General features: G+C 32.3%; 1 protein-coding gene across 1 annotated transcript in view; it reads left to right on the forward strand.

Annotated features, from left to right (window-relative positions):
• The window catches only part of ROBO2 (roundabout guidance receptor 2), a 773,029-nt gene extending 745,764 nt beyond the window's left edge, over positions 1-27,265 (forward strand). Inside the window, exons 25-29 of the mRNA XM_044669246.1 lie at positions 7,869-8,051; positions 10,756-10,923; positions 20,087-20,359; positions 22,100-22,300; positions 27,031-27,265. Of these exons, the coding sequence (XP_044525181.1) occupies positions 7,869-8,051; positions 10,756-10,923; positions 20,087-20,359; positions 22,100-22,300; positions 27,031-27,059 (854 nt within the window). The 3' untranslated portion in view covers positions 27,060-27,265. The remainder of the gene's footprint in view (positions 1-7,868; positions 8,052-10,755; positions 10,924-20,086; positions 20,360-22,099; positions 22,301-27,030) is intronic.
• Positions 27,266-27,500: the final 235 nt, after the last annotated feature.

Raw genomic sequence — 27,500 nt, forward strand, 5'->3', positions numbered from 1 at the left:
ATATATATATATTTTATGTATATGTATGTATATATATACACATATTTATTTATTTGTAAGAGTATAAGAAGTGACTTCATAGACAAAAAAGAGATAAACAGATTACGGCAAATAGAAAGGTTCTTATATGGACAAAATTAATTGTGTCTAAAATAAATGAAATGTTCTGATAGAAAAAATAAAAATATCAGGTATCTCTAGTAAGCATCAGATATCTGTGAAGGTAGACTGAAAAGCCATTCTCCAATATTAAAGGATCTCAACGATATTAATGGTCACTTCTCAAAAGTAGAATAACAAAATAACAAAAACAAATCATCTTATTAAAGAATGCTCTAAATCAGTGGTTCCCAAACTTTTTTGGCCTACTGCCCCCTTTCCAGAAAAAATATTACTTAGTGCCCCTGGAAATTAAATTTTTTTCATTTTAATAGCAATTAATAGGAAAGATAAATGCACCTGTGGCCACCCCCCCCCCCATCACTGCAGCACCCAACAGGCGGCGGTGGCGCCCACTTTGGGAATCACTGCTCTAAATCATGAATGAAAAGAAAATGCATATCAAAACAAGTCTAATGTTTCATTTTATACTCAGCAAAATGGAAGAGCTGATGAGGTATAAACAGTCAGTGTTAAAGGAGATTTGGAAAATTGAGTATATTAATGTACTATTGGTAGAGTGACAAATTAGTTCAAACATCTTGGAAAGCAATTGGTAATTTTGTCGGGGAAAAATAACTATCATATCCATACACTTTCATTCAGTGATTCTGTTGCCAGGCATATATCCTGAGTGGAACAATGACAAAAAGAAATGTCTTAGAGGAAAAGAATTTTTTTTTTTTTTACTTTCAGCTGAATGTGACTTCATTGATATGATTACGTAAACTCTTCTTTAAAAGAAACTCACATAGTTTGAAGTGATAGATAGCGTCAGTGGGCTTTAATATCTCCCCATACCTAGCACAATGCCTCAAAACTTGATAAATGTTGTCAGATTAGATTGTCTGAAAGGTTTTCTTTCCTTTTTAAAAAAATTTATTCAAAATATTTTTCCATGGTTACAAGATACATGTTTCCTCCCCATTCCAGGAGCTGACAAGCAATTTCCCTGGGTTATACATATGTCATTGTTCAAAACCTATTTCCTTATTATTCATATTCATGTAATAGTGTTCTTCTAAAAGCAAAACCCCAGTCATATATATCCATCGAACCACATAATCAATAAATCATATGTTTTTCTTCTGCGTTTCTACTCCCATGGATTTTTCTCCGGATGTGAATAGCATTCTTTCTCATAAGTTCCTCAGGATTGTCTTGAGTCTTTGCATTGTTACTAATAAAGAAGTCCATTACATATGATTGTGCCACAGAGTTTCAGTTTCTGTGTACAATGTTCTTTCTCCTGGTTCTGCTCATTTTACTCTGCCTCAAGTCCTGGAAGTCTTTCCAGTTCACATAAAAATCCTCCATTTCATGATTCCTTACAGCAATTTGTTCAGCCATCCCCCAATCTAGGGAAACCCCTTCATTTTCCATTTTTTTGCCACTATAAAAAGCTGGCAATAAATACTTTTACACAAGTATTTTTCCTTATTATCTCTTTGGGATACAAACCCAGTAGTGGTATTACTGGATCAAAGGATACGCATTCTTATAAAGCTGTCAGGCAAAAATTTGGAAAAGTAAACACCCATCATCTGAGGAATAGCTAAACAAGTCATGTTACATAAAAGTAATGGAATCATTAGTGCTGTAAGAAATGATGAAAGACTTAATTGATCAAATCTGTAACATTATCAAATCTGTAAAAATATAAAGAACAGCCACAACAAAGCAGTTGAGACCAAATGCTGCAAAATTATTACCACAACTTTGCCCCAAAGCAGATATAGAAAAAGGAATCTTCCTTTGGCTTTCCCTATGAAACAGGGAACTATGGGTTTGGAACACTGCATTTAATGTCAGCTATTTTGATTTATTGGATTTCCTTCCACTTTTCTTGTTCTTTTCATGGCTCTCTAGAAATGGAAAAGGTAGGAATACATTAAAAATTCTTTTTTTAAATTAAGTTCATTTATCTATTTAATTAATTTAGAATATTTTCCCATGGATACATGATTCATGTTCTTTCTCTCCCCTCCTTCCACCTCCATCCCATAGTCAACAAGCTATTCCACTGGGTTTTTCATGTGTCATTGATCAAGACCTATTCTGCATTATTAATATAGAGTAATCATTTAGAGTATACATCCCCAATCTTATCCCCATCAATCCATGTGATCAAGCAGTTGTTTTTCTTCTGTATTTCTACTCCCAAAGTTCTTTCTCTGGATGTGGATAGCATTCTTTTTCATAAGTCCCTCAGTATTGTCCTAGATAATTGCATTGTTGCTAGTAGAGAAATTCATTACATTCAAGTGTGCCAGTGTATCCGTCTCTGTATATAAGGTTCTCCTAGTTTTGCTTCTTTTACTCTGCATCAACTCTTGGAGGTTGTTTCACTTCACATGGAATTCCTCCAGTTCATTATTCCTTTCAGCACAAAGGTAGTCCATCCCCAACAGATACCACAATTTGTTCAGCCATTCCCAGATCAAAGGGCATTCCCTCATTTTCCAATTTTTTGCCACTAAAAGGAGTGCAGCTATAAATATTTTTTACAAGTCTTTTGCCTTATTATCTCTTTGGGGTATAAACCCAGCAATGGTATGGCTGGATCAAAGGGCAGGCAGTCTTTTAAGGCCTTTTGGGCATAGTTCCAAATTGCCTTCCAGAATGGTTGTATCATTTCACTTCTTGACCAGCAATGCATTAAATGACCCAATTTTCCTACATCCCCTCCAACATTTATTACTTTCCTTTGCTGTCATGTTAGCCAATCTGCTAGGTGTGAGGTTGAACCTCAGGGTTGTTTTGATTTACATTTCTCTAATTATGAGAAATTTTTCATGTGCTTATTGATAGTTTTGATTTCTTTAACTGAAAATTGCCTATCTTGTTCCTTGCCCATTTATCAATTGCAGAATGGCTTGATTTTTATATTATTGATTTAAATCCTTATAAACTTGAGTAATTAGACCTTTGTCAGAGTTTTTTGTTATAAAGATTTTTTTCCCAAATTGTTGCTTCTCTTTTAATTTTGGTTGCATTTATTTTGTTTGTGCAAAATGTTTTTTTTTTTTTCATTTAAAACACTTACCTTCTTTCTTGGAGTCAATACCGTGTATTGGCTCCAATGCAAAAGAGTGGTAAGGGCAAGGTAATGGGAGTTCAGTGACTTGCCCAGGGTCACATAGCTAGAAAGTGTCTGAGGTCAGGTTTGAACCTAGGACCTCCTCTCTCTAGGCCTGGCTCTCAATCCACTGAGCCACCCAGCTTCCCCCTGTACAAAACATTTTTAATTTGATGTAATCAAAATTATTCATTTTAAATTTGTAATATTCTCTAAGTCTTGCTTGTTCTTAGTTTTTCCTTTCCCATAGATCTGACAGGTATGCTATTCTATGTTCACCTAATTTCATTATAGTTTCCTCCTTTATATTAAATAATTTACCCATTCTGAATTTATGTTGGTATAGAGTTTGAGATGTTGATCTAAACCTAATCTCTCCCACATTGTTTTCCTATTTTCCCATCAGTTTTTGTCAAATCGTGGGTTTTTGTCCCAAAAGCTGGGATCTTTGAATTTATTGTACACTTTCTTCCTGAAGTCATTTACCCCAAGTCTATTCTGTTGGATCCTCCCTTCTGTCTCTTAGCCAGTATCATATTTTTTTGATGAACACTGCCTTATAGTACAGTTTAAGATCTGGTACTGCTAGGCCCCCATCCTTCACATTTTTTTTCATGATTTCCCTTGATATTCTTGATCTTTTGTTCTTCCAAACAAACTTTGTTATAATTTTTTCTAGTTCAATAAAAAAAAAATTTCTTGGTAGTTCGAAAGGTATGGTACCAAATAAGTAATTAATTTGGCTAGGATTGTAATTTTTATTATATTAGCTCATCCTATCCATAAGCAATTAATTTTCTTCAAATTGTTTAGATCTAGTTTTAATTGTGTGGAAAATATTTTGTAATTGTGTAGATATAATTCCTGTGTTTGTCTTGGCAGATAGATTGCTAAATATTTTATATTGTTTAGGGTGATTTTAAATGTAATTTCTCTTTCTAACTCTTGCTGTTGAGTTGTATTGGAAAAATATAGAAATACTGATGATTTATGTGGGTTTGTTTTATATTCTGCAACTTTGCTAAAGTTGTTGATAATTTCCACTAGGGTTCTTTTAGTAGACCATCATATCTTCTGCAAAGAGTGATAGTTTTAGTCACCTCATTGCCTATTTTAAAACTTTCAATTTCTTTTTCTTCTCTAATTGCTGCTGCTAGTGTTTCTAGTACAGTGTTAAATAATAGAGGTGATAATGGGCATCCTTGCTTCACTCCTGATCTTTTTAGGATGGCTTCTAATTTATCCCTAGAAATTCTAAAATAAGTATCCATCTTACAACTTAATTTTTAAATACTGATTTCTAATTCTTCCTACTTTGTTAATCCATGTAAACTTTGATAATCAGTTAATCTATCTTCAAAAATTTATTAAATGTTAATGATGTGCTAAGCACTGTAGAAAGAAAGAGAAAAGTGAACTATACTAATATATATATATATATATACATATATATATATATAATAAAATTTTAAAAGCTCCCTAAAGGAGTTTACATTGTAATGGTAGAGATAAGATATAGTTAATACAGACCTCTATAATACACACACAAGGTATACATACACACCTTTATTATGGCTCTATCATGATTTTTTTTGTCATTATTGCCATCTCTAGAGTTCATTGGGATTTGTTAAACACCTACTATATGCCCAAGCACTGTGTTAAGTCCATAGGATACAAAGACAAAAAGGAAACTGTACTTGCTCCATAAAAGTTTTCATGCTATTAAGGGAGGCAACACATGTATATATTAATATATATCAAATAAATATGAAATAAATATAATATTTTCTAGAGAGTGAGGGAGGTATAGTAAGCCCTGGCTAGGACTTTTTAGAGCAGAACCAGTAATGCAGTTAGAATCCCAAGGAGGAAATTCCTTAGGCCAGTGATGGCAAATCTTTTAGAGACAGAGTGTTGTGCCTGCAACCTTTGGTGACACAACCCCTCCAGAGACCAAAGACCAAGTGCCATGTCCCACCCCACACCTCACTCCCCAGGTCTCCCCTTTACCCCAACATGGGAGGGAGGAGGCATTTCCATTGGGCTGCTGGGCAGGAGTGGGTGGGTCATGAGATCCAAGTGGGGAGTGGGGAGGAAATATACCAAAAGGAGGTAAGGGAGAATGGCTGTCTCATATGGAGGAAGAATGAGTAGAGGAACAGCTATGGAGAAGGGGACAAGGGGGTGGAGGACCAGGAATACTCTAAATAGCTATCATGAGACCTGGAATAAAGAGAGAACACAATTAAAAGGGTAAAATTTTCTTAATGCACAGAGAAACAGAAGGGAAGGGAGAAGGGAGAAGTAAGGGACTGACATTCCCCTTAGTGAACTGAGAGTACAAGAGAAGGAAAATTAGGTTAAGAGAAAGGTGGATAATAGAATAAGGAAAGGGAAGGAATGGAGGGATATCTAGAGTGGAATACATAACAAGAGACAGGAGTGTAAGGTGAAAGGATGAGGGAATCAAGAAGTAGGAAGGCACAGTTGAAGGATAAGAGATTTTGGGAAAAGATGTACAAAATAAGAATTAAAAGGTAAGTGTAAAGGGATAGAGTGGTGACCTTTGGAATGGTGGACCAAATTGGAGCTGAGAGGGCAAGGAGAGAGGATATGAGGGGATTTTGATGGAAGGATGTGAGTAGGAGAGATATTGGTCAATGGAAATTGGACATCTGAGGAGGGATACAACCAAAAGAAAGGAAGAGGGAAACAAAGTGAGGAAGGAACAGAGTAGATGGAAATACATAACTAGTATCTATGACATTAAGTGTCATAAGAGATGAATTCATACATGGGAAGAAAATGGATAGCAAAAAGGAAGATGTTGTATTGTCTACAAGAAGCACATTGAAAATGACAGATAAACATAGCGTGAAGGTGAGAGGCTGGAGAAGAATATACTATACCTTAGATGATCCAGGGAAGGCAGAGGCAAAAACCATGGCAGAGTTGGAGCTAAAATGGATGTAATTAAAAGGGATAAAAAAGGTAATTATATTATATTAGGGTGTACTGTGGATAGTGGAGCACTATCAATATTGGACCTATTTGGAATAAGTGTTATAGCCTCCAAATTTTTAAAGGAAAAACTAAATGAGATACAGGTAGAAATAGAATGGCGGACTTTGATTTTCCCTCTCAGAACTAGGTAAATATAACCAAAAAATAATAAGAAGTTAAAGAATTGAATGAAACCTTAAATAAGTTATATAAGATAGAAAGCTGGAGAACCCCACCTATACCCACATAAGTTTAGTAGCACTGGAATAAAAGTTACACTGAGTGTGACCAAGCTGGAAAGTTATGTTTTGGAAAGAATATGGTCTTGGCAACAGTTTGTATTGGTTGCCCAAGGACCAATCTAGCAAAATATGGTTTGGGTAATATATGTTAATGGAGAATTAGACAAACAAAAATGATTAAATTAATCATTGATAGGAGCATGAAATAACAAAGTCTAATATTACATGGCAAGAGCTGCTGTGAATTTTTTTTTAAAGAGGGAAATATACATTAAGAGCTGTAAAGATGTTCATGCCCATTGACCTAGGTGTTCCATTACTAGGAATCAGCCCTAAGGGCATTATTGAGAGGGGGGAAAGTTGTGAATATGTGAAAATATTCATATAAACTTTATTTATAATGACAAAATAACTAGAAATGACACTAATGCAATGAAAGGGAGAAATGGCTCAATAGATAAAGATATTTGAATATAAGGATTATATTGTTATTAAAAATGACAAATATTAGAAATACAAATAAAATAACAAATATATGAAGAGAAGAAAAGAGAATAGGAATAAAAATACCATGATTACATAAAAATAGCCACAAAATCAAGAGAAAAAAATATCCAAATAACACAAAAGCAAAGGATGCCTAACATAAGCATATTCTAACAGAATACATTTACATATTTAAATTTAATTTAGTTTTATTTATATTTGTGCATATTTGCATGAATTTACATACTTTAAAACCATTTTTAAACAATGTGAAGTTTGAGATATTGTGCATAATTGTTTTATGTACTTGTTTAGCTAAATGTTTTTATTGGTAGTTGTTACTAAGTATATAATAAAAATAAATTTAAAAAATAAACTGAAATGACATGTAAATAAAAGTCACTCTATGAGTCTGAACAAAAATATCATGTATTAACAGGATAACAATTTTATTTTTATCTGCCTTGATTATTGGGCAACTAATAAAACATATCTGCTTTCAGGAAGGCCCTTTGTCCCTATTATTCATTATAATACACATATTATTTTTGTATAAATGACATCATGATAGTTTGAAAAATGTGTTATCCCATCATCATCAAGCACTTTCTGTATGCCAGGCACCCTTGTAAGCACTTAGTATTCAAAGAAATGCTGGGCTCTTTTTTTTTAATGTTGAAAACAGGTGAATATAAACTTCAACTGAATTTCAATAGTATCTCTCCAATTTCCTTAATCAATTATTATGCTTATGATAATAATGGATCCATGGAACACATTTTTATATTTGTCATGAGACAGAAGAGATGGGCCAGTGCTCTTTGCTGATAATATAATATAAAACAGATCATATATGGAATGTGTACAACTCACTAGATAACTACATTTGTTTTTAGGTTCAATGGTAAATGGATGGGGTTCTGCATCTGATGAGGACTGTAACTTTTCTAGTCATAGATCTAGTGTAGGTAGTTCCTCAGATGACTCCATCTTGACCAGCAGCAGTTTTGCACAAGCACTGATTGCAGCAGCAGATAAAGCTGGTTTTAGGCTGAATGGAACCAGCCTTACAAAAACAGGTTGGTAGATTCAAAGTTGCCAATTTATGCATGAAGGAAGCTTATCCTATTGACACTAAGCTTTTTAATCCTATTAATCATCTTTCTCCTCAATGGATCTGATTGTAGGGCATTCCTTTAACATGCATGAAAATAAGTTTGGTTGAATGCTTATCAAGTGATGCAGAGCAAAATATAGCATAGACTTTTAATCACAGTCTTGTCTTCTAATTACTCTATTTTCTATTACTCAATAAGTTAGTTAATTGATACATGCTTCTTTTTTATAATGCAGCAAAGCTACTATTAATTTTGCCATTACATTTGATAATTTATACTTTATAAAATTCTCACACAATCAATTGTTTCTAGTGATGAAAAGTGCTCAGTTTTTATCTCCATCTCTGTGCTTCTCACCTATCTCTTTTGCAAATGCATTTTCTGGGAAGACTTTCAAACTACAGAATGAGGGCATATAAGTTTGTCAGGATGACAGTACAAATGCCAGATACTTTTATTAATTGTTTGTTTGAGATTTATTATTTAATCCAGTAATTTTTTATTTTATTTTACAGGATTTTTGCTTATAGATTTTTTCAAGAATTCAGTTTTTGCTTTTAAAAATAATTTGGCAACTTATTTTTCACTGCACCAAAAATGACTTTTTTGTTCTAAAAAGTTATCAATAATAACTTTCCCTCTACCAAGAGAAGATATATATGTAGATATGTAGAGATATAGATATAGAGATATAGATATATACAAGCAAGCAATGCTATACTACTTATAGTCTTAAAAGGATTGACTAGGTTCCTGAATAATTAAGTTCCCCAGAATTACACAGTCAATAGTTTCAGAGGTAGAATTTGGATCCAAGAAACAAAGAATGACTCTCTTCTCATACACCTAGGGTCCTCTTCATGTAATATACACACAAATATGTTTTTATTTTTAATTTTATTTATATTATATTTATTATTTTAATATTTAATATTAATAATGACATATTTTACACAAATATTTATGTGTGTTTATGTATATACAGTGGATATAGAGCCAGGTTTCATCTTCCTGTGTTCAAATTTGTCCTCAGATACTTACTAGTATAATGTATGGCAAGTCACTTAACCTTGTTTGCCTTAGTTTCCTCATCTGTAAAATGGGCTCAAGAAGAAAATGGTAAACTACTCCAGTATCTTTGCCAAGAGAATTCAGAAATAGGGTCATGAAGAGTTAGGTACACCAAAACAACAAAAACAGGAATTGCTGGGCAGTTTTTGATCTGAAGGGGCAGAAAAAAAGATAGATGTTCTATATATGACAAATACCCTATGTATGTCAAATATATATCTATAATATCAAAAACAAAAACTTAAGGTTGAAATTTAAAATTTGCTCATGTCTAAAAATTGCAGTTTTATTTTTATATAAAGTTTGAACTATATTGTGATGTAAAATATGGACTGTTTGATTTTTTTTGCTTGATAAAGCTTAAATCAAAAATTATGTTCACTAGGCATTTTTATGTGGTACTTAAAATATGCAGGAGCAATTTGAAAAGTCTAAGAAAATAATAAATTAGAAAGCATAAATTCATTTATTTCATGTTTCCTAATACTAGAAAAGCTGAAAGCAGTGTATCAGATTGTTTTAAGGACAATCAGCTAGATAAATGTGTTTGAAATTAGTAATAATAATAATAACAAAAGTATATCACCTTTGGGTAGTGCTATAATCTTTATAAAGTGCTTTCTTCATAACCCATTTTATGATGATAAACAGAACTGCCATTTATGTCATTTTTAATAAGAACCTTGTTAGATAGTGTATCATGGCCATATTATAAATGAATTTTATTCATATTCTTAAAGTTTGGAATATCAAAACCAGTATCGGAATTCAGGTCTTCTCATTCTAAATCTATTGTTTTCTTTGCCATGCTAAATGTTATATGTAGAAGGTATACATATATAGATTCTATGTGGTATTAAAGGTATTATTCTTCATAATTTTTTAGCCAACATAATACCACTCCTTTTCCTTGAACAAATACTTAAAAAGAAAAAGGAATACCATGTTCATAGTTTTTTGAGAAATTAGAAGTGGAAATTCATGAGTAAATGAGTAGATATGTTTTATGCTTTTATACTCTGACATATAATTTAAGTTATTATATATCACATATATTAATGTAGCTTAAGTGACAGTTAGAAAAAAGTTAGAAAAAACTATATAAATATGCTACATATTGGTGTATGGTGCAGTTTAATGAACGTATCAGAGTAGGGATTTCTTGGAAGGATTTTTTTTCCTTTTTAATGGAATGCAGAAGCACTACACATTTCTTAAGAATTCATGTGTAATTTGACTAATCTAAAATATAATTTTTAAACATTTTCCTTTTATGCCAATATGAAAAAACTAGATGTGGTGAACTATAAATATTAATACATAATAAATATAATTGACCTAGCTTAATTAAAAATATTAGGAATATTGAACCTGAGTTTTGGAGAGTCAGAGTTTTTCTCCTTTTTTTCTTTTGGTAGAAGATTTTTCTTTGTTATGTTTTAAAGAAGATACATTCTGCAGAGTACAAAGAAACCAAAACATTGTCCTGGAAAGGACAGTCTTGTTAGATTCGTCTAAGGGGAAACATAAAGGGAAAGGCCTCTTTGTTATAATAATGTTTTGTACTTTTCATTTCCTTCGTCTTTCTTTTTAGGCAAAACATTCTCTTCTCAAAGACCTCGACCAACCAGTCCCTTTTCTACAGACAGTAACACAAGTACAGCGCTGAATCAGAGTCAGAGACCTAGACCCACTAAAAAACGCAAGGGAGGTAAATTGGACCAACCTCCGTTGCCTCATCGCAGGGAGGGAATGACAGATGGTAGGTTTTTTGTTTTGTTTTACATTACTGCTATCTCTATATTGGAAAGCTAGAAAAAAACCAATATAAGTTGATGTGTTAAGTTGGTAAAAAATCATATTCCATTAACTCAAGTCACTTTCTTTTTAAAAACATTTATTTATTTATTTAGAATATTTTTCCATGGTTGCATAATTCATGAATTTTCCCATCCCTCTTCCCTCCACTCTCCCTGAGGTGACAAGCAGTTCTACTGAGTAATACATGTATCATTGTTCAAAACCTATTTCCATATTATTAATATTTGCAATCTTTTAAGGCCCCAAACCCTTATTTTCCAAATTTTTGCCATCACAAAGAGCATGGCTATAAATATTTTTGTACACATATTTTTCTCAAGCCACTTTCTTAAGCTCTGAGTTATTCAAAGATCAAAAATGACTTTTCCTTTGCCCTTAGAGAGTTTATAGTTTAATAACTACTAAATAAGATGTATATAAAGTAAGAATCTTAGAAGATAAAATGTGCTAAAGGAGTAGAGGAATATAAAGTGCTTTTTACCTAGAAAAATATCTATTTCTATATATCATTTAAATAAAATATCTTGTATAAACACGAGCCATTATGTGTTATGTGTAAATGAAGGGAACAGGAATTATCTAACAAGACCATTAAGATACATATCCTCTTCCCCAACTCCTCATTTAGGATTCACTGTTAGAATAACAATTAAGCAAAGAAGCAAAGGAAAAAAGATGTACTCACCAAATATACCAAATGGATTTAATCAGCTTTTTAGCTATATCAGGGGATAAGAGTTGATATTATTTATCCAATCCATCTGACAAAGTAGAAATACTTCATATTACATTCCTAAAAGATATTAATCTATATGCAATGTATACGGGAAAAGAAAGCATTAATTTTAATTCAGTTTTCAAGGAAACCCAAAATTAGAAATATATTCACTATATAATAATTATAATACAAGTGCCAAATGTTGTACTTCATTCATTTTACAAAATGATACAGATTATTCCAAATACTATTAATATACTTTTAAGAGAATTCAGTGGCAAGAATTATAGTACCATAAAGTATGGCATAAGAAATCATTTCATGCCATTCACCTGGAAAACAGTTTTCTCCTTGGTATTTAGCTTCATGGTACTAAAACTTAATAGATGTCAGTTTGCTTAGTTGATTTTTGAATGGTAAAAATTATGTTGCAATAACTCTGGTGGGAGCTGACCTTGGAATCAAGAGGACCTCTGACACATAATGCCTCTTCTTCCATGAGCAAGTCACTTTACATCTCAGTGGTGTGGGTGACTGTACAATCATAAGTTGCAAAGTAGGTGTCAACTTGTATTGGTACAGATAGTTTTCTCACTAGGAAGCTTTCTTCACCAATGAAATCACAGTATGAGTCACAAAATAATGTACACATATTAGAAAACAATAAAATGTATTAGATGTTATTCTCCTAGAGCATAAATCAAACCTAAATAGAATATTAGATGCTCCAGGTCTAGAAGTTGCCACATCATATTAATGGAAAATTGGAAGCCTAATTCCATTCTCCCTTCATCCCATAAATTGTAAGCTTTCTTACTTAGTTTTGCATTCCCCTACCACTCATATCAAGGTCATATAATTGATCTCATTCACTCTTCCATTTCAATAATGCATTACTTACTACACTGACTTCAACAATGAGGAAAATATAGTTAAATGATGACATTAATCAATATCAAACTGAATAATGATTTAATTCAAGAATAATATCTTCTTACCCAGAAAACTCAAATTGATTTAATCAATAGCTTTTCTCCATCCACTTGCTCTTCATTCCATTTACTATTGTGTGGTTTTCAATTTGTCCATATCAAAATATATGATGGGTTGCTTCTTTACAGATATTAAATGCCTAAAGAATGTAACTTAATTGTATGATGTCCAAATGTTACTTTTTAGAATATTAATAATTCAAATGATATGTGTCATTATTTTTCATATAAAAGTTAAGCATTTATATTGAAGAAAGAACATTTGGAGGGGAGCAAGGATCACTAGAAAAGTAGTACAATAAAATATAATTGTATTTGGCAGATTTCTGGGTCTTTCTTCAAGGCCCAGCAACTCATGAAAGATTTCATCTATATTTATAGCAGAACATTCTGAAGATAGCAATGGATAAAAAAAGACTCACTAAATTCATTGGCAGATTTGAATCATGTAGTATAGCAGACATCTCAATTTGGAAATAGCAGATGCAACTTTCCTTCCCTAGACACTAACCCTGTTCTCTTAAATAATTAGTAACTCCTAATTTAACTAGAGGACATACAGGATAACTAGGAATAACACTACAGCTTAGGGAGCTCCCCAAACAGATTCTCATGAGGTGCAATCATAATCATTTCAATTAAAGGAAAATATTATATCAAAATAAACATAAGCCAATACTTTCTCTAGAAATTAAAAAAAAACTATACATTTTCTTTAAAAGTTATTGGAGGGGGCAGCTGGGTAGCTCAGTGGAGTGAGAGTCAGGCCTAGAGACAGAAGGTCCTAGGTTCAAACCTGGCCTCAGCCACTTCCCAGCTGTGTGACCCTGGGCAAGTCACTTGACCCCCATTGCCCACCCTTACCAATCTTCCACCTATGAGATAATACACCGAAGTACAAGGGTTTAAAAAAAAAAGAAAAAGAAAAAAAAAGTTATTGGAAAGATGTTCTTTACAAATCTTTGAGGGAAATATTTTTTACTAAATGAATTATATATAATTAAAATTTCCTTTTAGATAACCATATGGATTCCAAAAAGAGGATTACTAAAAGTTAAATTTTTAAATTTTAAAAAAGTAGAATATGTATGTACTTCTACACTTCTCTTTCTCACTCTCTCACACATACACAAACACATAAAAGGGAAAGCTAGGTAAGAATGAAATGAATGTTGTACAAAATATTAGAAATTATTAGAAGTAGTCCTCAACTATTTTACTAAAAAGATGTATAGATTAATACTAGGATTATATTATAACTAAAATCAAAATGCAAAAGGGAAAATGGAGAAAAAACAGAATATAAGTGATTTCAAAATAAAAAACAGAATTTTAAACTTAAGTGAATTTATAGTGCTGGCATTTACTTTGATATAGACAATTGAAAATTACATGATTATTAATTAATAATAACTAATCATTGAACACAAAGAAAGGAAAATAAGATTTCATCATGGATATATGTGTGGTTAATATAGAATCTAGGAATTTGAAGAATCAGTAGGAGAAAAAAAAACAAGAAATAATGTTAAAAGAACAAAGTACTAATTATTTTGTCATCTCCATATTTTAACAGAATTATATATATATGCTATTTTAAAAAAAATTAACAAGCATTTTTATTTTGAAGACTCATTTATGAACCAGCCACTTGGATACTACATTCTAGCAATAAAAAGACAAAAAAAGAAGCAGCCTCTACCCTTTGAATTTACATTCTTTTAGGGGAAATTATATGTAAATAGAAAAAGAAACAATATATTCAAAGCAACATAAGGTAGTTTGGGCAGGGAATTCAAGGAGAGCGGTTAGTAACTGGGCAGATCAGGAAAGACTTCATGTAAGAAGTAGCAATTGAGCTTTCCCTGGAAGGAAGCTAGGAATTTCAGGAGGTGGCAGGAAGGAGGGAGCGAATTCCATGAATGAGAGAAAGCTTTTACAAAGGTGATGAGACAGGAGATATAATGTAGTATATGAGAAAAAAGCAAATAAAAATTTCTTGGACAGTAGAGTCAATGAAAGGGAGCAAAGTATAATAAATCTGGAAAAGTAGGCAGGAGTCAAATTGTGAAGAGTTTTAAATGTCAAGCAGAGGAATCTATATTTGATCCTAGAGAGAATAAGGAAGCATTAAAGCTTAGAGAGGAGGAGAGTAATATGATCAGAACAATCCTTTTCAAATAAAGTATATTTTGACAGCTCTGTGGAGCAAAGATTGGGCAGGAGAATGATTAGAGACTGAAAGAACAATTAAGAACATTTTCCAATAATTAAGATGAGAGATATTAGGCCCTGAATTGGGCTAGAGTTCATATGATAGAGAGAGAAGGGGGAAGATATTAGAACTGTTGTAGAAATGGAATAAAAAGAAAAAAAAACCCTTGCAGATGGAGGATATAGAGAGTATGGTGAATGTACCTGACGAATCAAAGATTAGTCAAAGGTTATAAACCTGGGTGACAGAAAAGGGAAATTAAGAAGAGAAGTAGTTTGGGGGATAGAAAGATAAGATCTATTCTAGATATGTAGGAATTTAGATGTCTATGGGCACCTCCAGGTGAAATTTTCAAATAGGCAATTTGTAATGTAGGACTAAGCTCATAAGACAAAGACATTATATAGATTTTGGTTTCATTTGTGTAGAAAAAAGTAAAAAACTATGGCAACAGATTATTTCCCCCTAGGGAATATATATATATATATATATATATATATATATATATATATATAGAGAGAGAGAGAGAGAGAGAGAGAGAGAGAGAGAGAGAGAGAGAGAGAGAAGAAACTGCAAACAGGATTTTTGGATTATGAGCAAGAAAAGAAGACTTGAAAAAGAGAAGGCAAATAAGAATAAAGTTTTGTCATAAAAATTCAGAGAGGAGAGATTATCCAGAAAAAACAGGTGGTCTGCAGTGCCATATGTGTCATCAAGATTGACAAAACCTGAGAAATGACCACTGGATTTAGTAGTTAAGAAATCATTAGAAACTTTGAAGGTAACAATGTCATTTGATTGATGAGGGTGGAAGTTGGGTTGCAGTCAATAAGAGAGTGAGAGAAGAGTAAATGGAAGCAACTAGGATATTTNTATATATATATATATATATATAGAGAGAGAGAGAGAGAGAGAGAGAGAGAGAGAGAGAGAGAGAGAGAGAGAAGAAACTGCAAACAGGATTTTTGGATTATGAGCAAGAAAAGAAGACTTGAAAAAGAGAAGGCAAATAAGAATAAAGTTTTGTCATAAAAATTCAGAGAGGAGAGATTATCCAGAAAAAACAGGTGGTCTGCAGTGCCATATGTGTCATCAAGATTGACAAAACCTGAGAAATGACCACTGGATTTAGTAGTTAAGAAATCATTAGAAACTTTGAAGGTAACAATGTCATTTGATTGATGAGGGTGGAAGTTGGGTTGCAGTCAATAAGAGAGTGAGAGAAGAGTAAATGGAAGCAACTAGGATATTTACATTTTTCAAGGAAGAAAGATTTAGGATAATAGGGTAAGGAGATATTAGGGTAGGCTTGAGGTTTTTGTTGTTATTTTTTCATAGCACAGAAACTTGAGCAGAGAAGAAGACAGATGATAAGAAGTTATTGAAGCTGAGATATAGGCAGGGTTTGGGACAGTAGAGTTGTTTTAGTTACAGGGCAATTTGCCACCCTACATTAAGGATGGGTTCGTGAGTACAAGTGAAGGGGTTAGTCTTTGTGAGGAAAAGGACCATATCTATATGACAGCCTAGAGTAAATAAGAAGAATACAGAAAATTATTTCTAGGTATGTTGAAATGTAGAATGGGGGGGGGAAGGGAGCATGACAAATGGCCTCTTATTTTCTCAAAAAAACATGAGATGAGAAACTCAACATATTATTTGGTAATAGGGTAGACTCAAATTAGGAGCAAGACAATAAAGCCAATATTGTAGTATTAAAAGACTCCAAGAAAAATATTATTTGCTTTCAAGCCCAAAAAGACTTAACAGAGGAGCTCAGAAAGGATTTTAAAAACCAATAAGGGAGAGAGAAGAAAAAGTTGGGAAATAAATGAAAATGATACAAGAAATTATAAAAAAGAGTCAACAGTCTGGTAAAGGAGACAAAAAAACTACTGAAGAAATTAATATCTTAAAAAAATGGAACAGGTCATGTGTAAAAGAGGCACAAAAATCCAAAGAAGAGAAGAATTCTTTAAAAAGCAGAATTGGCCAAATTGAAAAAAAAATAAACAAAATGCACTAAGGAGAAAAACTTTTTATAAGTCAGAATTGGGCTTTTGGCAAAAGAACTGCAAAAATTCACTGAGGAAAAGAACTCTTTACAAAGTAGAACTGGCCAAATGGAAAAAGAAATAAATAAGTTCATTTAAAAAAATTATACCTTAAAAACTAGAATTGGGCAAGTGGAGAATATCCCAATGAGTTATTGAGAAACAATTAAAGAATTAAAAAAGATAAGAAATGTGAAATATATCATGGGAAAAACAGCTGTTCTGGAAAATAAATCTAGGAGAGATAATTTAAGAATTTTTTTGGACTAACTGAAAACCATGATCAAAAAGAGAGCTTAGACAATCATCTTTCAAGAAATCATCAAGGAAAACTGCTCTAATATTCTAGAACCAGAGGAAAAAATAGAAATGAAAAGAATTCATCCATCACCTCCTGAAAGAGATCCCAAAAGGATAACTCCCAGGAATATTATGGCCAAATTTCAAAACTCCCATGTTAAGGAGGAAATATTGCAAGCAGTAAAAAATAAATAATCCAAATATTGTGGTGCCACAGTCAGGATAATACAAGACTTAGCTGCTTCAACATTAATGGATCAGAGAGGCTAGAATATGACATTCTAGAGGACAAATGAGTTAGTACTTCATCCAAGAACGGCTAACCCAGCAAAACTGAGCATAATCCTTCAGAATTATAGGTATTCAGTAAAATAGAGGACTTTTAAAAATTCCTGATAAAAAGCCCAGAGCTGAATGGAAAGTTCAACACTCAAATACAAGACTGAAGCAGGAAAAAAATCAAAAGACACTCAATAATGTTAAACTGTGTACATCTCTACATGGTGAGATGATTATTGTAACAAAGAACATCATCATTTTTAGGGCAGTTAGAAGGTGTATACATAGAAGGCAAGAGTGTGAGAAAGGATGATCTAAAAATTAAATTAAATTAAATTAAATTAAGGCAGGAGAAAGAAGAATTCAGTTGGGGTGAGAGGAAAAGGAAAAATAGAATGGGGTAAATTATTGCACATAAAAGAGACGTGAAAGAGCATTTAAATTGGAGAGAAAGGCAAGAGAACTGGGGAGAAGAGCTAATGAATCTTTTTCTCATCAGAATTGACTCAATGAGGGAAGAACATATTCAATCAACTAAGTATAGATATCTTACCCTATAGTGTGAAAAGGAAATTTATCCTTCTTCCTTTCCATTACCTCTACCTAGTGTGAAGTTGAAACTCCACCTGGAAGTGAGGACCATGTAAGGAAAATCATTGGGTAAATTTAGTTACAAGAGTAGAACAGTAGCCAGAAAAATGGAGCAATGGAGTTAATAATGTTGTGAGATGGGGCAGGGTGATCTTTCCTGCAATATACCCTGGTCTGCCATTCCCTCCCTAGCCTGGGGAGGTGCAGACAAAATAAAGAGAAATGGTTGGCTCTTGAGACATCACTTGTGAGAGTTAGTGGGTGGATAACAGGTTTGATAAACTGAGACATGAGTGAATTTTGTTCTCTTGGCTTCTGCATTTGTTGGACTGCTTTGTGATCATGGTTAGGGAGGTCCTTGTGGTGGCCATACATGCTTAATGTAGCAATAAGGAAAGTATCTTATATATTTCTCTCATTTTTTCCATCTTTTTCCCTTGCTAATTTTAATTAATAAAATTATTAATTTACTGCCAGTCTCATAAATTTAATTCTCACAACAGGAAAATAGAAGGGAAGGGAGAAACAAAAATGGGTTGGCACTGATAGAAAAGAGGGCAAATTGAGGGAGGTAGTGATTAGAAACTAAACAAAATGGAAAGTAATACACAGTAATCATAAAAATACAAAAAAAAATATGTCTCTTTAATAAAGGTTCCATTTCTCAAATATACAAAGAAATTAATTGAATATATAAGAATATAAGTTATACCCCAATTGATAAATGAGCAAAGGTTATGAAGAGGCCATTTTCAAAGTAATGGAAGCTCTCTATTGCCATGCAAAAATGTTCTAAGTCACTATTAATTAGAGAAATACAAATTAAAACAACTCTAAGGTATCACCCCCATACCATTATCAGATTGACTATTATGATAGAAAATGAAAATGACAAAACTTGGCAGTGATATGGAAAAGGTGGGACATGACTTGTTGACTGATTCAGTCATTCAGGAGAGCAATTTGGACCTATATCCAAAGGGCTATAAAACAGTGCATATCTTTTGTCCCAGCAATACCATTACTAGGTTTATATCCTAAAGAGATAAAAAAGGGCAAAAATGAGAAGGGCCTATATATACAAAAATATTTAGAGCAGTTCTTTTTAGGGAGGGCAAAGATTTGGAAAGTTCAGGAATGGCCATCAATTGAGGAATGGTGAGTAAGTTATAGTATATGATTGTAATGGAATTGTGGTATAAGAAATAACAAGCAGGAGGAGCTCAGATTGCATGTACTCTGCATGTTAGTTATTATTTATAAAAGTTAATACATTGGAAGATTATAATGTAGTAGGTGTAGTTCATTAGCTAATTCATGAAACAGAGCCAGAATTGCTTGACAGGCAGAATGTTAATTGCATCTAATAAATGTTAGCTTAACTCCTGTACTGTTGTTAAATGTGCCACTTACATGAGGGTAGACAGGCAGCTGCCACATATGTTTGAATATAGACTTCTTAATATCCCAAGGGCATCATTTCCTATGGAGATCATCAGAGTAGTTTTAGTCCTTTTCATGAGCCTCTTATTAAGAGATGCTGGAAACACACATCTTCTTTATTGCTATTAATGCTTTTATGTATCATGGATATATCTGTTTTGGAAGACAATCTGAAATGTGAGCAAGAAGCAAAAGATAAATTGATTTGGGAATAAACTTCAAACTACTTGCTATGTTCCTTGGTAGGTACAGAATTATCAATAATTCATTCTATGCTAAGAAACAAGTCTTGCTTTTTCCATTTCAGAGAATCTATTGCCAGAATACTGGTAGAAAGTAGTAGTAAATTATTTTAACATTACATATTTATCTGACTAATGATTGATTTTATTTTCCCCTTAATAATTTTATACAAGACTTACCTGTATGTGGTAGTTATCTTCATCTTGAAACAAAACTTGTATTATTCCATTGCATTTTAGTTCAATCTAAACCCTATTCAACATTTTTAGATCTTCCTCCACCACCAGATCCCCCACCAGTTCAGGGTTTAAGGCACCAAATAGGCCCTGGCCAACATGGTGGTAACCTGGAAAGTTCTGCAGAGAGAAAAGGAAGCTCTCTGGAGAGACAACATGCATCCCCCATAGATGAAACAAAGAACTCATTGGATCTACAAGCTAGAACCTCACTAGAGTGGCAGCAGCAAACACAGGAATGGATAAGCACCACAGAACATCAAGAAGATTTAAGGAAAGTCCCACACAAACAAGCATTTGAATCAGGTGTGTCGTCCAAAAACAAAGTGTAGACATTTTCAATTTATTTTTTACCAGGTGTTTTCATATAAAAATGATATTAGGGCAAGTACAATGGGTTGAAATGCCTTCACAGAGCAGGTCATGAAAATTATCCTGCTGTCTTTTGCACCTATCCAAAAGGGCGAAAAATATATGATACTAGCACTATCCATACACTTGTTATTTAATGAAATTTTGCTTTATAACATTGATCCCAGAAAATAAATCAAAGTGTAAGGTTGTGCTTATAGTTATTTAAATAATTTTGACAATCAATTAGGTGATTTTAGCAATTGCTCATTTTGGATAAATGAGGTTCAGAATCATCATTTCCTTGGGATATTCCTTTTAACAGGAAGAGTGGATCTATATCTAGAAGAGAACTTATAGCTTGTCTCTACATACTTTTTCATCTCATAGATGAGAAAAATTGAGATCCCAGATGATTGCCATTTGTCCAGGGTTACATAGTAAGTAGCAGAGTCAGCATTTGAGCTCAAGTTCTATAACTCCAAATTTAGTATTTTTTCTAATGTTATCTAAATAAATAAATGAATCAACATGGAAGATTTAATATAGTCCAGTGCATGTTTAATTCTTCAGCTGAATCGTTTTTAAGTCATGTCTGACTCTATGTGACCCCATTTGTGAAGAGTTTGCAAATACAATCTCATTTTGTCTTCACAACTCCCAGATATAGGTCCTGCTATTATCCTTATTTTTAACAACCACAATACTTTATGTATTAAATCTGATGATTATCGAAGAATATTTATTATCCCTTACACATCATGGACTATTTGGGGAGGGATGAAATATCGAAAACATAAAATATTTAACATAATTTTTCTTTTTAGTAAAATGAACAACTTACTAATTTCTCTCTTTCCCTAGACACAACTAAACTTCAGGAAACTTATCCAATTAGCAAGTGCTATAGATCTTCAATTAAAAAAGTTAAAATTGCCACAATTTAAAATAAAACAAAGATGACATCCATTCTTAATGAAAATCTAAGCAGTTTTAGAGAACTCCGAAAGTTATTTCCAGATCTGCTTTTGTTAAACCATAATTTATCCTGTAGCGTTTTCTTTTATGAGTTCAAATTTTATAAAAATGTAAAATATATAAACAGAATTAGATACTCCATTATCTTAAACTTAAACAAATTTCTAGGCAGTAAACATTTTTAAAACTTTAAAGTTGTGCAATAATTTCTTTTTCTAGCTTACCTTGCAAGGGGCATAAGATTATATATCTTAAAATTCATTATTTCAGCCAATTTTAACAATTGTGACAATGTTTGTATTAATTAAAGTGTTCAAAAGATAGACTGGAAAATATTAGAGAAAATTAGCATCTTCCTAACTGGAACATCATGGAAAAAAGTAGGAAATAGTAACATTTTAATTAAAATAATTATGTTCAGATATTATGTAAAAGCAAGTGGAAACTCTAGTAGAAAGCAAATTTTTAATAAAATTTTGTATCAATTTGTTAAAATTCTCAAAGTAAGTTGCAATAAAGTTCTAAAATTTGAAAAAATCTGGGATCTAACTCTGTTTACATGTAGAAATTTCTGAAATATTAAGGATTTATTTGTCAGTTTTCCCAGATATTGAACAATCAAGAAAATCATTCTACCCTTCAGTGTTAGAGCATTATTGAGTGTCTCTTCCATCCCTAGGCAACTTGTTTTTTTAGCCCTGCTTTTTTTTTTTTCAGAGGAGGTGCTGGTACCATACAGTAAACCCAGCTTCCCATCACCAGGTGGGCATAATTCATCAGGAACAGCTTCTTCAAAAGGATCAACTGGACCTAGAAAAGGCGAGGTCTTGCGAGGAAGTCACCAGCGCAATGCCAGTGACCTTCTTGATGTAGGCTATATGGGACCCAATAGTCAAGGACAGTTTATAGGTGAATTATGTAAGTAATTTCTGATTATTACTTAGAACTGGCTGTAGTTAAAAAATAAAACACAATACAGTGGTTTGTATGGAGAATGAAAGAAACTCATACTGAGTGTCAGAGAAAATTCAAATTATTATTTTTGAACCGAGGCCTGGTAATAACTCAGATCACTTCTCTTTATATAAATGAAATGTACATTTTTACCATTTAAAAAAATTTAAAATGTTGATTTTAATTTAGGTGCTCTTATTCTTTACAAGCATGAGAGGCAGCATGGCATTATGCCAAACTCAGTTCAAGGCTTACTATAGACACATCTTTGTAGTCAGGAAGAATCTGAGTTCAAATCAAACCTCAGATATTTTCAATTTGGGTGAATCTGGGAAAGTCTCTTAACCTGTTGGGGTATAATAGCACCTACTTTATAGAGTTGTTGTGAGGATCAAATGACATTATATTTGTGAAGCATATTGACTGACACAAGTATACAATCAATAAATACTTATTCCCTCTGAATATTCCCAGGGAATTCTCTAAGACTACAAATTACAGAATAGGTGCCCATCTGCATTTGAAGAGAACTTTTCACCAAGAGTTCCCTGGATTGATAAATCAAGGATCCATTCCGCTTCATCTAAACAAAAATCTCAAAGGACTCAAAAATTATAATTCACTTTTTAATTTTTCCTATTTTTCAACTAAATTATAAGAAATTACCTTTTAAAAAACAGTTTTAGAAATTACCAGTTCTACATTAGTGACTGATAATTGTTTTTGAGTTTCATAAATTTTAGTACTGAAAAAAATAGTACAATGCATTTTGGGTACACATATGGCAGAAATAAATTTGCTTTAAAAATCTAAGCATTTCTACTAGATAGAAGGAGGAAATTCAAAGAATTTAAAACCAAATTCATTTTGAAAAAATCTTTCTGCCATTAACCATGTCCACTCACAATTTATATTGTTCTCAAAACAAACAAAATTCCCTAATCAAGATTTAAAAAGAGGACAAAATCTAGGTAACAGATTCTATTTATCAAATAGAACAATAATCACTACTTTCCATGTAACTTAAAGAATCATTTTCCTAAAACCATCATATACGTCTTTAATCATTCCCTATACCTAGTTTCAATACCTAGTTTCAAGATAAAGTTAAGAGATCCTTCTAATTGAATTGATCAAAGACATAACTCCATCTTATTATCCAAATTTCAGGGAGGAGGCTTTCCTGGACTGATTAGACCTTTCCCTTTGGAAACTAGTTAATTCTTTGTTAAGAACATCAAAAGATTTGAATTCAAGACATTGTTTCATTATACTAAGGTTTCTCATTCATATTGATTAGACTAAGAACTTTAAACTAAAGTACTATTCATATATATATGGGAGAGTTTGAGCAGAAAAAGAGGATTGACTTTATTTGCTTCTGCAGATCTTTTAAAATTTTTATCCTGTTAACTCTTGATTTATATGTTTTATTCTTTTCAAATTCAGAATTTATGATTAAGAAAGTTAACCTAATTCCATATACATTTGCCACCAAGCCAGTGAAAAAAGTCTAGGTAAAAAATGGTAGAAACTGTTATGATTAAAATTATCTTGAGAGATTGATTTGGAATAAGAAATATCAATTTAATGATTTTATCTGTTTATGGATTAGGCCAACATCATAACCAACAAAGTCATATAAAAGTCAGTGGCCCTCTCAAATGACCACAGATCCAGAACTTTTATGAGGCAGCTTAATAAATACTTTTAAAAGCTCATTTTTCAACCCCTTTCTTGAAGGTCCGAAGGTATTTCTAATTGGTGAATACCTAATTAGGAGGTAGTATATCGAATCCTCAGCTCTTTCAAAGTTTACATGTACACCAGAAAATAATCCTTGTCATTTTCATTTTTTTAACTAAATTGATTTAAAAAGAGAAGGCATTCTCTGGAATTTCTTAAGACAAAGAAAAAAAAAACACAAATCAGTAGACTGAATATAAACTAACAGACTTCAGAGACAGGACTACACAGTAATTCCCCCAATATACAGGAATACAGGCTTGATATATTGCTATAGTACATGAAAAATAAAATATCACAAAACCTAGGCATATCATATCAACAAAGCTCTTATTTAATTGAACTCCGAATTATTTGAAAAATTACTTATTACTTGTAAAACGAAAAAAATGAATTGGAGTCAGAAGACATGGGGTTTTTAAAATCCCACTTCAAACACTTAATGGAAATATCTTTAAACTCTCATGACCTTAGTTTTCTCATTTGTAATCTGGAAATAATATAAATATTAACAGTTATTGGAAGGGAAAATACTTTGTAGTATTTAAAGTGCAACATACATGTAAAATATGGTTATGAATTTATTTTAGATTAATTTAAACTTTTACTTTGATGCCTAAAAATGCATAAAACATTTATTCAATATTTACTATGGGCCAAGCATAATGTTAAACTCTGGTAATAAAATATCATATAAATTTTTCTCCCCATTTCTAGTCTCCAAATGACCTATTCAATTTTGTTAAAAAATTAGAAACTTAACTGCCATAATTTATTAAAATTACTGACCTCATAAAAGTTATAAAGTATATTTCAGGTGTTCATCAGGTTATAATTTTTGGTTAAGATGGAAAAATTCCATATTCATAGGTTGTTATGATAATGGCCAAATCTTTTTTTGCCTTTTTATACCTGTGATAGATTAAATGCCAACGGATGTTGAGCAAAACAAGTGGGGTTTCCAAAGAAGAAATAATCCTAGAGAATTCTTAAAGAAAGTGGTTACCTTAAAGAAAGCAAGGAAAATGCTACTCCTTTGAGACAGGTTAAGTCTAATTACCAACATTTGTTTAAGCACCTTCTATAGGTATACAAAGAAGAGGAAAAACATTACCTCTCCCAAAGGAGATCACAATCTAACAGGGAGACAAGATGCAAATATGTATTTATAAACAAATATATACAAGATAAATTGGAGATTGGAAAGCCAGTGTCATTGAATCACAAATTATGTAGGGTATTTGGGGGTAAGATAGCATCAAGGCTCTGAAAGACTTTAAAAACCAAAAATGACTTCTTTATATTTGTTCCTGGAGGTCTTAGGGAGCCAGTGGAATTTACTGAATTCAAGCAAATAAACATAAGGATATTCTTGGTGTTATTAATTTAATTTTGTTTTGATTTTCAAAGTAATGGTTCTTTTTACAACAAAATTGCAGCCATTATATAATGTATGCCAACTGATAAACAATTTCTAGAAAGTTATCTCAAAGTTGGCAAAAAGATAAAGCCAAAATTCTGCCTGATTTGTTCAAAAGTGTATTTCTTGTCTCTCTTCAATATAAAGCTAGCCCTACATTTTGTATCCTTTAAGTACAGGACTCTATGCATCTATTTCCCTAATAGTATATGCGAATATTTATTTTCAAACCTATAATTTAATCAGTCAGGGCATTTTTCATGGGGAAATTCTTTCTACCCATGCATACTAGCAACACATCTCTATATTCACAAACTCTTGTTTGGGATAAAGTTAAGTGGCTTATCCTTTTTTTTTATATATGTGTCAGTGACAGTAATAGAACCCAATTCTTCCTGTCTGCAAGACTCTAAGTGAAATCTGTCCATTATTCCATATTGCCTCCGCATTAATGATGCTTCAATTCAATTTAACCAATTTTTATTGAATAATTGCAGAGAATACAGAGTTCTAAAGCATGTCACTCTTTGTCCTCAGAGATCCTCAAAGTCTGCTAAGGAGAAACCTCATTATACTTGGTATTCAAAACAGTCCAGGCTCATATTATTATTCCCATTTTACAGAGGAGTAAACAGAACTCTGAGATAAGACAATGTGACTTATAAAGGGTCTTTTAGGTTTTGAAAATCCAGAACCTCTTTTTAACTTGAAAAAATAATAAAGTAGAAAACATGGGTAGAGTTTAGCTAATTAGCATGAGTAAAGGGTATCATAGTTCATGCAGACCAAAGGAAGATCTATGAAAGGGAAGGGAACAAACATTTTTAAGCAACAGGCATTTATTAATGTAAATATTATCCTCTTTAATCCTATGAGGCTTGGAGCAGCCTCAAAGATATTCCACAAATTAGAAGACTGTTAGATGGCCAGTATGGCTTTAAGATCAGAACAACAATTTAAGTCTGGGATTCAGCTTTATGTAAATATCATTTGCTAACTGATTCATGCCATTTGCCCACCATTTCACATTTTCAGTTGGTCTAGCTATACCAATCAGGCTTACTGAAAAATATATTGTATAACTGTAGAAAAAGTTATATATTATGTCAGACTCATTGGAACCACCACTATTTTTGGTTTAATATTGTAAGGAACATTTCTTGAAGAACATGTTAATGTTAAGGATATGTCATGTAATAGTCTGTTGTTAGCCATGAATTTCTTTGTATATGATTTGAGCCTACTCTTATTTATGAACTAAATGATTATAACATTTATTCCTTCTAATGGCCACTGAGTTTTAAACTGTGTTCTTTCCCCCTTTTAAAAACAGGACTAGAATAACAAGTATATTTCAAGAAATTGCTTTCATGACACTACATTAATTGTAGTTACAACTTAGATTTTTGAAGCAACCACTTAAGTCATCTGAATGGCATAAATCTTGCAATTGTATGTTTTTGTGAACTTCTCTCTCTCTCTCTCTCTCTCTCTCTCTCTCTCTCTCTCTCTCTTTGTATTAGAGTAGTTGAGAAGAGAAATGCAAAGCTGCTCTGAAGGACCATCAGGTCTGAACTCATGGAAGTGATGACACTAAACAGTGCAATGAACAATTTCTTTATTTATGTACTATTAAAAGAACTGTAAATGCAATGTAAAGCCACACAACCACACATATCCCACAGATATTTTACTTGTATTCTCTTTGAAAGACACCATCCACCTTAACTATTTCTTGTCAGAAGTATATAAAAAAGAAAGAAAAAAATCACCCTCCAGGATGATAAAAGATTTTCCTCTGTATATAATTTCTTTTGTTGCATTGCTATGCAAGTTCACTTTCTTTTTAGCTCTGTCCATATTAACGTCTTTTCTTATTGGTCTGTTGTACTATATGTGAATTAATAGGCTATGGTGCCATATATTAACTTTTAATTGTGTAACTTTTATGTTTAAAGTTTGCACTGCAATTTTATTTGGTGATAAGCACAAATCTCT

The sequence above is a fragment of the Gracilinanus agilis genome, chromosome 3 (genome assembly GCF_016433145.1).
Source record: "Gracilinanus agilis isolate LMUSP501 chromosome 3, AgileGrace, whole genome shotgun sequence".
Lineage (NCBI taxonomy): Eukaryota > Metazoa > Chordata > Mammalia > Didelphimorphia > Didelphidae > Gracilinanus > Gracilinanus agilis.